The sequence below is a fragment of the Lolium perenne genome, chromosome 1 (assembly GCF_019359855.2).
Source record: "Lolium perenne isolate Kyuss_39 chromosome 1, Kyuss_2.0, whole genome shotgun sequence".
Taxonomy (NCBI): Eukaryota; Viridiplantae; Streptophyta; class Magnoliopsida; order Poales; family Poaceae; genus Lolium; species Lolium perenne.
In genome coordinates this window covers 213,850,734-213,864,342 of record NC_067244.2, presented here as the reverse complement: position 1 = coordinate 213,864,342, position 13,609 = coordinate 213,850,734, and the positions used below count along the sequence as shown (strand labels likewise).

Sequence of the window (13,609 nt, the reverse complement as noted above, 5' to 3'; positions counted from 1 at the left end):
TGACAGACTTGTCGATGAAATCGAAGCTATCGATGCTCTCGGAATCGCTGCTTATATAGGAGTCCGCAGACGACTCGAAAGACATGTCGCTGAAGATCTTGGCGAATTTTTCGCTTGCCTTGGTGTTGATGAAGCGTGGCGAAGATGTTCCTTCGTCGCCTGACTCGACCGATGATGCCGAGCTTGAAGATTCAGTATGTTCCACAGAGAACCTCGAGAAGGTCGGAATTTCGAGACGATACGTTCCTTCCTTCCCGACGCGAAAGTGGAACCTCCCGAATGTCATCTCCATGGGCTCCTCCAGATACGTATATGCATCCAAACGGGAGGGCGGGTGAGGTACAAAATCAACGAGACCAGTTGCGATCTGTTTACCTTTGTCCACGATGTTGCTTGCTGCCGATGAAGTCGACGATCTTGAACGTGCCATCGAGATCAGCTCCTTGTCGCCTCTAAATCCCACAGACGGCGCCAATTGACAAGGTATCAACTTGTCAATGCCTACGAGTAGTAGACTAGGGTTTCGTTGGATGTAGAGGGCAAGTAGATCTCGAAGGTTTCAGCCGAAAAGTACTCGACGAAATAGAAATTAGGGTTTGCTCAACAATGATTCGATGTCTTTCTCGTCCCTCGACTCCCCCTTATATATGAGGCGGAGCCGAGGGATTCGTATTTGTACAAGTTACAAAGTCCGGGGAGGTTTCTAACTCATCCCGCAAGATTACACACAACACTTCCTATTACAACTCTAGCTTTCCTTAATAATATCTTTGGGCTTCTGAGTCTTCTTATTCTTCGGGTAGTGGGCCTTCAGCAAACCCCAGGTACTATCTTCGGCAGGCCCATTGGGGATGCCTATGTCACTTGGTCACCGTGTGAAAGCTCGAAGTAGCAGCAAGAGATTTGCCAGCCGCCACAAACTCCTTATCATCGTCGGTGCCCTGCCCCTCGCAGCCACGGCCGGCCAAAAGGACACCAAGGAGAAGAAGAAGTTGCGGCTGCTGGAGGCAGCGCTTATTGACAGAGCTCGCCGCAGCAGCTCCGCTGGACGCCCACCATGGACGCGAGCGATGAGCCACCCAGATCTGCTTCCTGATGCTGCGCCAGCACCTCGAGAAGCTCGAGCTCCAACCCACCTTATTTGTCGAGATGCCTACGTTGAAGTCGCGCCGCAGCCGTCGCCCTCTCCATCGGAGCCACGCCGCCGCACCGCCCAACAACAGGATGCACCAGATCTGGTGGGAGAGAGCTGGTGACCTACTCCAAGACGCCACTACGGGACTACTACAACTACCTACGCCTACGCCGGCGCCTTTCCGTCGCCATCTCCAGCCGGCAGAGCCGCCGGAGAGGGGTCGGGATCGGCCCGGAGAGAAGGAGGAGACTCTCAACTACTGTTTACTCTTGAGAGAGGAGAAGGGGGGAATGAGCGCTCGGCTTTAATAAGATGTTTGGTTAGATCAAATTGGTGCTAGGAAAATTTTCTTTTGGTACGTTTCTCCCTCACAAAGGTAGATCTTGTGGGGTCTTGGTTGGGGTGAAAAATTATGTTTATGATGTCCTGAAAGTGGAGCAGGCCATCAATTTTGTTAGATGCTTGATTACAAAAAAGTGATGATTTTAAATGAAATTTGATCGTTATTTATGGGGCTGCTCAAACGTCACGAAAGGAAACTTTCTTGAGATAGTTTGCCAGTGTTTGCAGTAGGATTGAATTTCTCTCTTGGGGGGGGGGGGGGGTACAAATTAATCAGAAATGCCAACACTGTGATGAGAATTTGCTTGCTCGTGGAACTGATTTTTACAAACAATAATTTGGGCAATCTAGGTGGGAATGGATTTTGATTTTCCAAATATGGTGGGTATTGATTCTGACTTAGCTTTTCTCTTTTGAAGAGATAAAGGAAATGGTTTTCTCTTTGGCGCATAACAAAATCCTCGGCCTCGGTGGTTTTCCTAGAAAATTTTAACTATTCCTTTGGGATTTGGTGAAAGTTCCTTTGAAAAATCTTTTTGATGGCTTTTTTAATGGTAATTTGGGTATTGGTAGGATAAATTATGGTACCATTACTTTAATCCCAAAAAGTGAGGATGCCATGGAAATTTCGAAATTTTGGCTTATATGCCTAATGAACACAAACTTGAAAATTCTTATTAAAAGAATGAATAATAGGTTGGCTCCGATAGTTGATAGAACTCAAACAACGTTTATGGAAAATAGATTCATTATGGAAGTTGTTTCCATGCTTCATGAAATTATTCATGTAGTTAAAATGGAAAAAAAAATGCCATGGGTGCTTTTCAAAGTTGATTTTGAAAAATCCTTTGATAATGTGAATTGGGATTTTCTCTACAATGTAATGATAAAAAGGGTTTTCACACAAGTGGAATGATCTTGTGTTTAGCATCATTACTAGCGGAAAAGTGAAAATTAAAATTAATGATTAGATGGGAGGGTTCTTCTCTGCTTATAGGGGTGTGAGGGCAGGGTGATCTCCTATCCCCCCATCATCTTTAATTCTCTAGTTGACTCTTTGAGTGTTATGATTTAAAATGCACAACGGGGTGGTGTTATAACTGATTTGGTACCTCGCCTGCGGGAGAATGGGATTGTTATTCTCCAATATGCAAATGGTACCATTTTCATGTTAAATGAGGGTTTTGAAAATGCTAGGATCTTGAAATTTGTGCTTTGCCTTTTTTAACAAATGTCTGGGCTTAAGATATTTTTTCCTAAAAGTGAAGTCTATTGAATGGAAGGAATGTATACATATTTATGAAGATATTTTTACTTGTAAATCTGGGGTGCTACCTTAAAATATTTGGGGTGCCAATTGATAAGAAAAAAAACTTCTTAATGCACATTGAAAACCTGTAGATGATAAGATGGAGAAAGATTGGGGTGTTATCAAGGGAAGCATTTGGATATGAGTTCTAGAGTTAACTTGTTGAATGCTTGTTTGACCACTATACCCATGTTTATGTCTCCTTTCTATAGAGTAACTCTAGGAGTAAAAAAGGGAATGGATATCTTTAGGAATATGTTGTTGTGGAAATAAGAACAAGGGACTAGGAAATACCACTTAGTAAACTGGGACACAGTTTGTACTCCCAAAGACCTAGGTGGGCTTGGAGTGTTGAATTTGAATGTGATGAATATTAGTTTGTTGTGTAAATGGCTGTGGAAGTTGGAGAATGAGGATGGTGCTTGGCAAAACATTTTGAAGAAAAAATATATTCATAAAGAAACTCTAACACAAGCTACTCATAGAGTGGGTTCATCTCAATTATGGTCAGGATTGATGAAGGTGAAGCCAACTTTCTACAATTTCTGTAATAGAGTGGTTTTTGAGAATAAAACAATATTTTGAATAGATGTATGGTATGATCAAAATAACCTTTGGTAACCACCTACCATATATTATACAACATGTCCTTTAATCAACATATAACCGTGGATGAAGTTGTAAATTCTTTTGGAGGTTTTTTGACTTCTAAAAGACATTTGCGGGGTGAGTTGCCCAGTAAATGGTTACAGTTGTTAGATATTATTCATGGGGTAAATTTTACTCCAGCCGATGATAACGTGTCTTGGAAATTAGGGAAAACCACATGTCAAAGCTTTCAAATTGATGTGGGGTTTAAAAGTTACAGCAAAAGTTAAGATGTTCTTGTGGCGCTTAATGCATGTAGGTGAGAACTTTGACTGGGGATAATTAAAAGTAAACAAGGGTGGGTAGGGGATCAACATTGTTTGCTCAGTGCTAAAGATGAAAGCATTGATCATTTGTTTTTCTTCTCTCGCATTGCAACTTGCAAGGTTTATTTGGAGCATTTTTCAATTTACCTGTAATACCCCTGCTCAACCCAATAGAATGGCTGAGCTTGGGGGTTGGGTCAACAAATTCAGAGGAAAAGATATAGTTAAAGATAAAGTGTGTTTAACTGCTATATTTTGGACTATCTGGAAAACCAGAAACAAATCACGTTTTGAGAATGTTATGCCAACTGATCGCAGTGATATTATCTTCTTGATTTGTCACTATATTAACTACTGGTGTGACCTGCAGAAACCAAATATCCGAGAGAAACTAGAACAAGGAAGTGAACTGGTGAAGCAGATGATAAGCAGATCTTCAACAAATCTTGTGGTTGGACGCTGGTTGGGCACCGCTATGTCAAAGAATTGCCAATTCATAGCCTTTATATATCAAAAAAAAAATGAAACCGTGTCTAGGAGGAACTAGACACTTTTTTGATATAGTAGAAGCGGGACTAGGCGTGACAATTCTGAAATTCGTCCCTGATAGGAATCGAACTCCGATCGTTGGGGTGCGCCACTGCGACCCCAACCACTGGGCTAAGCCCACGTCATCAAAAAAAAATGAATTAGTGCTAGGAGGAACTAGACACTAAATGATATAGTAGAAGCGGGACCTCGACGTGAGAATTCCAGAAATTCGTTCCTGACAGGATTTGAACTCTGGTCATTGGGGTGCGCCACTGCGACCACAACCACTGAGCTATGCCCACATCCTCATAGCCTTTATATATCAGTAATACTTGTGTTTGGGCAATGGTCATGTAAAAACTCTATAAAAAAAACTTACTTTGTTAATGAAGCAGGGGAAATAGCTCCCTTTTATCAACAAAAAAAAGGAAGAGTTGTTCTCGAGGAATACTGAGCCATCGGCCTTTTTAGCTCATTGTAATACTGTTATTTTCAATTAATAAAGCTCGTGGTTTCCTCAAAGTGTGAAACTTTGTAAGAAATGTAGATGTGGAATTTTTAAAATTATTTTTTTCAGTATCCATATATAGTATTTTTTTTTCACATCTGGCCCAAGACCATAAAGTAACTGTAGTTATGCTTATACTCGTACATACTAAATATTGTGCAACATCTGCGTATACTCATACTTTTACATCAACGCCAAGACCACTATTTCAGCATCACCATAAGATGCCTTCTTAGGAATTTCCTTACAAGTCAGAACATAACTTCTTTTTGAGCATGTTTATGTGGCTGCAGGTACCCAGATCAGGCGTTGCTTGACTCTGAAGCGTACAATGATTTGATCTCCTCTACATCATCGTAGCTCCCGAGGAATATTGGAGATCTCTGGTGAATCTCAGTAGGAACAAGGTCAAGAGCCTGCGATGCGGACGCAACAACTACTTTTCAGTTAAAAATCACGCCAAGTATAGGCACGAGCATAAAGTTAAGATGACGTTGTAAGATTACACTTGCAGCTAGGCAGGTATAAATATGCTCATACTAGAATCAGACAAAGTTCCGCTAAAAAAAAAAGAATCAGACAGAGTAATAACATAGTATAAAGAAGATGTTGCTCTGACAATCAGGTGGAATCAGTTCAGCCTACCCGTTGTTTGCCTGTGAAAGATTGGCCTCCGGCTTGCTCCATCAGGAACGACATGGGGAAAACTTCGTACAGAACACTGAAATACACCATCAGAAACCTCAGAAATGCATATTATTAATCAGCCGGGGATACCATGAAGGAGACTGCTAGCATCAGCCTACCGAAGTTTTCCGTTTGGGCTCTTCTTGTCTGCAGGGTACAGAAATATGCCTCCATATAGCAGGGTACGGTGAACATCGGCAACCATACTGTGGAGTTCAGAAGCATAAAATAAGATCATTAGATTCAGAAAACTATGAAAAAAAGACTGAAAAGGCTATTGAAGTATGTCACTATTCTGTCAGAATAACAGTTGTAACGCTGACTCACCTTCCAATATATCTCAAGGATTTTGGTGATGAACCATCTTGGGGAAATTTGCATTTCTCTACAAATCTACAATGTTGGCTGAAAAGTTCAGCTTAACTTCTTAAGAGTTGTCAAATTAAGATGAGATGTACATACTTTGCTGTAGGCACGTCCCAGTTTCTGGCGTTCCCTTCATTGACCGAATATATCTTTCCTTTATTCGGAATCTGAACAAATAAAAAGATATACAGAACAAATAGATATTCGATTTTAACTGTTGTTTCTTAAAGTTCAGGCAAAGAAAAAGAAAAGGATTCTGTTATAGTAGTACTATCACAAACCTTTATGCTGGGATGAGTGAGTATGAATTCCCCAAGGGAAGGATCAAGCGTGAAACCATTTACACCATTCCCAGTGCTCAAGACAAGCTGTGATGAAGCAGAACAACACTCAACCTAGGATGAAGAGTTGGGGTAAAGGAATGAGAGTGAAAGTGCATTAGGGAAACATGGTTACCGTGCATGAACTCCCATACATGCAGTAGCCAGCCGCGATCATGTCGGTTCCAGGTTGCAGCACATCCTCCAGAGTCGCATTGTCCTTGTCTTTGATCATGTAGATCCCAAAGATCTGCAGAACAGGATAGAACATAAACAACAAGACATGTGCCATGTCATGAACTGTGATCACCATAGACAGACGCAGAGTAGCATGACGCATACCGTTCCGATGGAGACGCCGCAATCGATGTTGGAGGAGCCATCCAGCGGATCAAAACAGACGCAGTACCTGAACAGCAAGGAAAGATCCCGGTAGGTCAGAAAACAGCATCCCCAGCACTATGAAACTATGAAGAGCTGCCTGGATTGACATACTTCCCGCGGAGGGGAGCGTCGACGAATATGGCCTCCTCGTTCTCTTCAGACACCAGAACGCACTGCACAGAGCAGAACGGCAAAGTCAGAGCCTTTGAAAAGGATAACCACTGGATAACTGATGTTGTAGGAGAGTCAGAGGATTACAGTGCGGCCGCTGCTGACGAGCGCCTTGACGAAGACCTCGTTGGACAGCACATCCAGCTTCTTCTGCTCCTCGCCCTGCTCCCTCGCATCGCATGTTAATTATTTTGTCAACGCGCGTACAAAGACTAAACAAATTGAGAAAACGACTTGACTCTTGAGGTGCGGTGCCGTGAAGGCGAAGGGATAAGGAATTTAATCAGAGAAGAAGACGTGTGTAGGTGACTTGACTCTTGCCTGGATGTTGGTCTCTCCGGCGAGGCCGATGAGCTTGGCGAGGCCTGCCTTGTTGACGGCGGAGGCGACGAACTTGCAGCCGAGGACGATGTGGGAGAGGAGGATGGTGAAGTCGCCGCGGGACTCCGGGTGCCGTCCCTGCTCGTTCAGCGCGTGCCGCGTGATCGTCATCAGGTCCGTCCGCTGCGCCTCCGCCGCGTGATCCATCTCTCCGGCTAGCTAGTTACGGACGGTGCTGGCTCTTGTCGATCGTGGGAAGTGAACAGTGAGTGAGGATGCCGATGGCGAGAGGTGGGAGAGAGCAACTGGACGCGGGAGGGAGGAGGAGGCATCCGGTGCGCAGTCCGGGGGACTGAAATAGGCAGAGAGCCTTGCTGCCTCCCTGATCAGTGATGAGATGAGGCATTCAGGTGCGGTGCGGGGTTCCACCTTCCACGTCTGTGCCGCATCGGTGTGAGCGTGGATATGCTTGGCAGCGCGGCAAACGTGTCCGGAAAGGAGGGAGGAACAATCGGATTACCGATCGACCGGAATCGTGCGCCCATTTGACCAGCACACACCAAGCATCCCTGTCAGCGTGTATGTTCGACCTGATCCTAAGCTCATACTCGTACTACATTTACAAGGAAGTCAAGCTATCAGAACCTTACCTCCTCACCAGATACAGAAAAGAAATCCATGTTAGCAGTGTTGAGCTTAGTTGACTAACGTGCTCCTGGAAGGATAATGTGGCTATGGCAACGAACAGATAGCCTTGAGAGGCGATAAGAAACGCAACGGCAGCACCTACAGCCTATGTCATGGGCTGTTGGCTACGTAGCTACGAAGCCATCTCTAGTCAGCCATACCGATACATGATCCAGCAACAGCTCTGTAGTCATCATCACTCACCGTCCCGACAAATTCTTGAAAATAGCAAAAGGAAAATAGAACCAGTTACATATGCTTATCAGTCTAACAGTTCTACCACGCGGAAACCACAAACCTAGCTTAGCTTGTTTTTTAAAAAAATAAAAATGATAATTTAAAGATTAAAAAAATCTAGATGTAGACAATCTTGTGAGGCCTTACTTTCACACATGAAGGAAAGAATTGACTCGGGTAAGTAAGCCCTATTGGAGATGAAGGGCTCGAGTACGATTACAGCGTCTTTTTTCTGTTGCGCAGGCTGGCCATTTTAAATAGGGGAAACACGGGAATGTAGAAGATGAATATGTCTAGTCTATTGCTACTGTTTGATTGGCAATCCTTAGACTATAGGGATGAAGCAAAGGAGTATAACCTACCTGCAACTATGTTTTAAAGCAAAGAAATCTATCGAAATTATCATTCCAATCTGAGGGGATATCTGAAGCTACCGATCTAGGATCTCACTCAAGTCCAAACCTAGCACTTTTTATTTATTGCTTCTCCTTTTAGAAGGTCCGTAGCCGAGTACTACCTTTGTTCTTTTTTAATTGATGCGTGAGTACAACCTAGTTAGTAGAGCCTGTATGCATGCAGGGCGTCGATTAAATGCGAACGGTGGGAGTAGAAGAGAAGAAAAGAGATTTAGCTCAACACTGCCTACATCTAAAAAAAGAATCAGATTTTAAAAAAAATAGAATGCCATGTTAAAATATTAAAAACAAAAATGAGCCATGTATAGCTCGTCTTACAGAAGTCCACATTCTTCTACTACGTGTCTTTCTTTTATATGACAAAGATGTTACAACTTGGATGGATTACTCAAAGGACCGGTTTTGATGGGTATTTGTTTGCGCGCACACACACATTATATCTATGATATCTAATGCAACTTATCGTCTACTATCCCCATCAGGCCTCCCAAATGTCCGCCAGCACCGCCATATATAGGCTTCGAGGAGCACCGGCAAACCTGCCGCGGTTTGGGGGTCGCCTTCCCCCACCGGTGGCCCTGAAATTGACCCCCCAACGATCAAAAGGCTCAGAAAATAGAAATCACAACCATAGTTCAAAGTCGTCCACAAAGGGCCCCACATTCAATCCAAGTCATAGGTTCATATTCACCGGCCATCGGCTACCAAAACGCCATCAAATTCTGGCTCATATTACAAACCGGGAAGAGGTGATAGAAATCAGCTGGAGGAGGCCGGTGGCTCATCGATGACAACCGGTGCTAGAGGTGGTTGTTGCGGCGTCAGTGCTGGAAGCTCTACCGCCTGGGTGGCCTCGCTTGCTGAGCTGCGGCATCGGTCGATGACGGCGGGGATTCGCGCTCGAGAGGGAGAGAGACGGGAGAGGGAAAGATGGGCGGAAATGTCTTTAATGATGGGAGTGGATTTGGGGAGATTTTTGGGGTGGGAAGGGTATATCTTCCCCTCTGTCGCGTCCACGACGGGGCCACGTGACTTTTTCTGCATTGACGGCATCCCCCGCTTGAAACTCTCGATAAGGGGCCAGAACGGGAGTGTCGGACCAAGTTTCGGGCCGATATTTGCGTTGGCGCAGTTTGGAGGGGCGCGCCGGAACATTTTTGGGCCAGAGGCTCCAAAGCCCGTTTGAGAGAATTTTGGGGGGTGCCATTGGGCATGCTCTTACTCATAGTCCTGATCAAATGGACCAGTAACGGGTGGCAGCAATCTGTCACGCTTCAAAGAGTTACATATTCAGTGTTGGGTTTTGAATTTCGGTTTGGGCTTTGGATTCCTGTTTGACTAAACTTTTGAGACATTATGAAATTTTGGATTTCTCAACGATTATTTCAGAATTCTCTCACGCAAATTTTATCAAAATTAAACATTTGAACATAGTTTGAAAATTTTGAGAAAATCACATCACGGAAACCAATTGAAATTTCAGATATTGCGTTTAAAGGAATAAGCCTTGCAAAATTGGTTGACCAGGCTTGAGCATTACTATCTCCGTTTCAAGGAATAAGGTCCACGCGTATTCCAAGATGAACTTTGACCATAAAAAATAAGCAACAAAATCTTGATTATATTATATGTAATTAGTATCGTTGAAATTTTTATTGAAAAGTACCTTCTAATGATGCTAATTTTATACAAACAATTTTTATATATTTGAAGCAATTTTTGATCAAACAAAAAAAACAAAAAACAAGAACCGTCTTATTTCTTACTACAGATGGGGTATCATCAAACAATAGCTTAACAGCTAATAAAATATGTTGAAATTACACTACTGTCTGCAATCAAGACAAATATGTTATAAGCTAGTTTCTTTCTTCTGCAGAAGAAATTGAGTCAGAATGTATATATGGAACTATAACGCATACAAAGTATCATGGTTCATATTTCAGAAGAGCAGCATATGCTAAATACAACACTTTCAGAAATAAGGTACAGCATGAGGATTTGTGGATCCAGTAAACTTTATACGCAGCGTTCCCTGTAATAGTATTATGCCATCGATTAATACAACTAATAGGATGTTCAGTTTCAAAAAAAGGTAAACGGGTTCCAGTGACTGTGTAACAAATTAGAAAAAAAAATCTGAAGTCTCTGGTGTCGATGCAACAAATTATAACAAAATATCAGGATAAACTAATCCACCATCCACTCAAATTTGAAGCAAGATCACACTGAACCAATGGAAAGTACAAAGCTCAAAAATTAATATCTGATTAGCTACCACTTTTATTTATTTGAAATTTGTTCCTCTACAACTTCATGCCAAAGATGGGTCACTTGGCCGCAAGATGAAATTTTCTAATTGCACCCAAAATGAAAGACACAAAGCTCAAAATAAAGATTTGACAGAAACATTTTGAAATCATACTTGTTCCACCTGAACTTGAGGCGACGCCAGGATGCCCTCGTTGCAAAACTAGGTCTCTGAACTGAAGAAATGAGACCAAACTCAAACGCAGACAATTTAGCTCCATCTCTGAAATGAAGGCACATACACACCTCAGCTGCGCATGACTTAGCCCAACCGAAGGATCAGCACCCGTGACAAACACAAACGCGCACATCACACAACAGAAGGACAGTATTTGCACGGAAACGAGTCTGAATTCGAGCTTCAGATACGAACAACTTTGTTCCAAGTTACAGTTCGATCTACTGAAGAAACAGCGAACTAAAAAAGGTAGATTGCATTCCATCAATGCTTTTTTTTTTGCCGACTATTGAGCACAGGCTGACGCCGAATAGAAGCAAGTTAATACTCCTATATTATATAATGAAAATTGACAAATAGTGTACTTAAGACTACTTCAGTGGAAGATAATACTCCGTATATTTGATTTCAGATCTGGGCACATACAGAGCAACAAGCTAGCTAGAGAGGTAATGCAAAGGAGAGATGCCAAACTAGTTCATCGAATTCCAACTAAAGCTACTGAACAGAACGGAACAGAACACACTGAGGAAGACAACAGGTTGTTGACTGCAAGGAAGCGACGGGTTCGGCGCGGACGAAGACGAGGACGGTGGCCTCTATCCTCCGAATCCGTAGAGGGTGCGTCCCTGGCGCTTGAGCGCGTAGACGACGTCCATGGCGGTGACGGTCTTGCGTCTGGCGTGCTCGGTGTAGGTGACAGCGTCGCGGATGACGTTCTCGAGGAAGATCTTGAGCACGCCGCGGGTCTCCTCGTAGATGAGCCCGGAGATGCGCTTCACGCCGCCACGGCGAGCCAGGCGGCGGATGGCGGGCTTGGTGATGCCCTGGATGTTGTCGCGGAGGACCTTGCGGTGGCGCTTGGCGCCGCCCTTGCCCAGCCCCTTTCCTCCCTTGCCGCGGCCCGACATGGCTGACGAATTTTCGAGGTGTGTGAGGGGGAGTGGGGATTTGTGGCGCTGTGGTTGGTGGTTTGCGGGATGGGGAGAGCGGGGTTATAAGGAGGCGAGTGGTGGGAGGAGTGCGGTGGCTGCCGTTCGATCCGGGAAGAATGGATGGCTGAGATGGCGATCCGGGGGAGGATGCCGCGGATCGATGACGTGGCAGGGTCTGGCCGCGGTAGATTGGCGGGGTGCCTCCGAAAATTTCGGTTTCGGGGACTTGGCGCGGTCGACTGGCGGGCTGGGTCCGAAAATTTGGTTGCGGGGACTCGTCTCGGTAGATTGGCGGGGTGGCTCCGATATTTCGTTCCGTGAGTAGCGAGCTGGAAGCTTTTAGCGGAAAAAAAATCATAAAAGGGGCCACACGGCGATTTCCTTTTTCGATAAAAGGGTCCGAAATTTCATACTGTCGAAATTGAGCAGTCTTCGGATTTTTCTCACACCATCATGTACTCCCTCCGTTTTTATTTACACTGCATTTTGGCTTTAGTTACAGTTAGATTTTGTTAAGTTTGATCAAATATATACTCCCCTGACTAAAAGTAGATGACTCGTTTTTGTATAGATATAAATGTATCTAGATGCATTTTAGTTAGAGATACATCCAAATCTAGATAAAGTTAAGACACCTATTTTTAGACGGAAGGAGTAGGAGAAAGATATCAAGATCAATAAAACCATATGCATATAATACAGAAGTATTCTTTATGAAAACTCTAACACGGTAGATTTTATATTGAAAATGTTAATAATTATTCGGTCGATATAAAGTTTGATTTTTACTAAACCCAATACACATGGTAATTGGGAAAGGATGGAGTAAGAGCAACTTCGAGATAATCCGAATCTGAATATCTGGTGGGATGAGACGATCTCCCAACTCCCAAAGGAAAAGAAGCGAGAGGCGAGCAGTGCGATCATCTATTCCGTGTGGGGAGTGTGGAAGGAGATGAATAGGCGGGTGTTTGAAAACACCGCATTGCAACCGACGGACGTGGCGGCTCTTGTCAAGGAGGACATTGCCTAGAGGGCCTACGCGCACACCCAGCATCCCGGGGACGGGAATTCTGCCTAGTGCTTGTGGTTTCCTTTTTGGTCCTTTGTTTTTCGGTCCGCATGCGGATCTTTTGTAATTAAAACTCTTTTCTATCTAATCGGATGGCAGTTCGACTGCCCGTTCCTCAAAAAATAAATATCCGGTGGATAGCGCAAATTCATTCATACTAGATATTTCAAAGAAAAAAGAATAGACGAGTTCGTCGGCATGAGTTCCTGGGAGTTTCTTCACAACACTAATTTACACATACATGACATTCATCATGAACACTGATTAATTACTACCTCGACCTAGATAAGCTTGACCTAGATCAAGCCAACCCTAAGACGACTAGTCGTAGGCGTCGGTTGTAGCACCTCAGCGGTGACCCAAAGGTGGCGGTGCTCAACTAAAGAGTGATGCAGCGTCAGCGGTGCTTATCTACGCGGCGGCGACAACTAACTCAGAGACCAAAATACGATGGCACTTATGTGCACCGACATGCCGTCGGCGGCGCTTCACTACACGCCGGAACGCGGAGGTATGTGCACTTCACTCGTCCTCATCTGAAGAGGACGAGTCTGCCGTGTACGCTTGTAGCATGGCCTTGGTGTGGTTCGCTTAGTGATGCTCGAAGCTGAAGAGAACCTAACTCGAGTTGGTCTGTATCGTACGCCTTGACCTCGTGTCGGTGCAACTCCTTCTTATTTAAACATAAGGAATTGGGCCCAACTTTAAATTAATAAAGCTACCAACGGCTATAATTACAAGGTGTTGAGGAGAACAGCAACAAAGACCAGAAACATTACAGGGCAA

General features: G+C 44.0%; 2 protein-coding genes across 2 annotated transcripts; both read right to left on the bottom strand.

Annotated features, from left to right (window-relative positions):
* Positions 1-4,845: 4,845 nt before the first annotated feature.
* Positions 4,846-7,489, bottom strand: LOC127323477 (fructose-1,6-bisphosphatase, cytosolic). Its single transcript, XM_051351614.1, has 11 exons — positions 6,989-7,489; positions 6,755-6,829; positions 6,608-6,669; positions 6,455-6,521; positions 6,249-6,362; positions 6,074-6,160; positions 5,889-5,959; positions 5,754-5,819; positions 5,546-5,632; positions 5,385-5,460; positions 4,846-5,155 (listed from the first exon to the last, which is right to left on the bottom strand). Exons 1-11 carry the CDS (start codon positions 7,193-7,195, stop codon positions 5,042-5,044), a joined length of 1,026 nt encoding a protein of 341 aa, XP_051207574.1. The 5' UTR covers positions 7,196-7,489; the 3' UTR covers positions 4,846-5,041.
* Positions 7,490-11,196: 3,707 nt separating this feature from the next.
* On the bottom strand, positions 11,197-11,784 carry LOC127323467 (histone H4). The gene has a single exon (XM_051351609.2). The coding sequence runs from the start codon at positions 11,725-11,727 to the stop codon at positions 11,416-11,418; it is 312 nt and encodes a 103-aa protein (XP_051207569.1). The 5' UTR covers positions 11,728-11,784; the 3' UTR covers positions 11,197-11,415.
* Positions 11,785-13,609: the final 1,825 nt, after the last annotated feature.

Excerpts from the sequence above, each read along its gene's own strand:
- LOC127323467 (XM_051351609.2), bottom strand. The coding sequence starts at position 11,727 with ATGTCGGGCCGCGGCAAGGGAGGAAAGGGGCTGGGCAAGGGCGGCGCC.
- LOC127323477 (XM_051351614.1), bottom strand. The coding sequence starts at position 7,195 with ATGGATCACGCGGCGGAGGCGCAGCGGACGGACCTGATGACGATCACG. Across the intron at positions 6,830-6,988 it reads CCGGAGAGACCAACATCCAG|GGCGAGGAGCAGAAGAAGCT; the intron begins GCAAGAGTCAAG and ends GCGAGGGAGCAG. Across the intron at positions 5,820-5,888 it reads TGGGACGTGCCTACAGCAAA|ATTTGTAGAGAAATGCAAAT; the intron begins GTATGTACATCT and ends CCAACATTGTAG.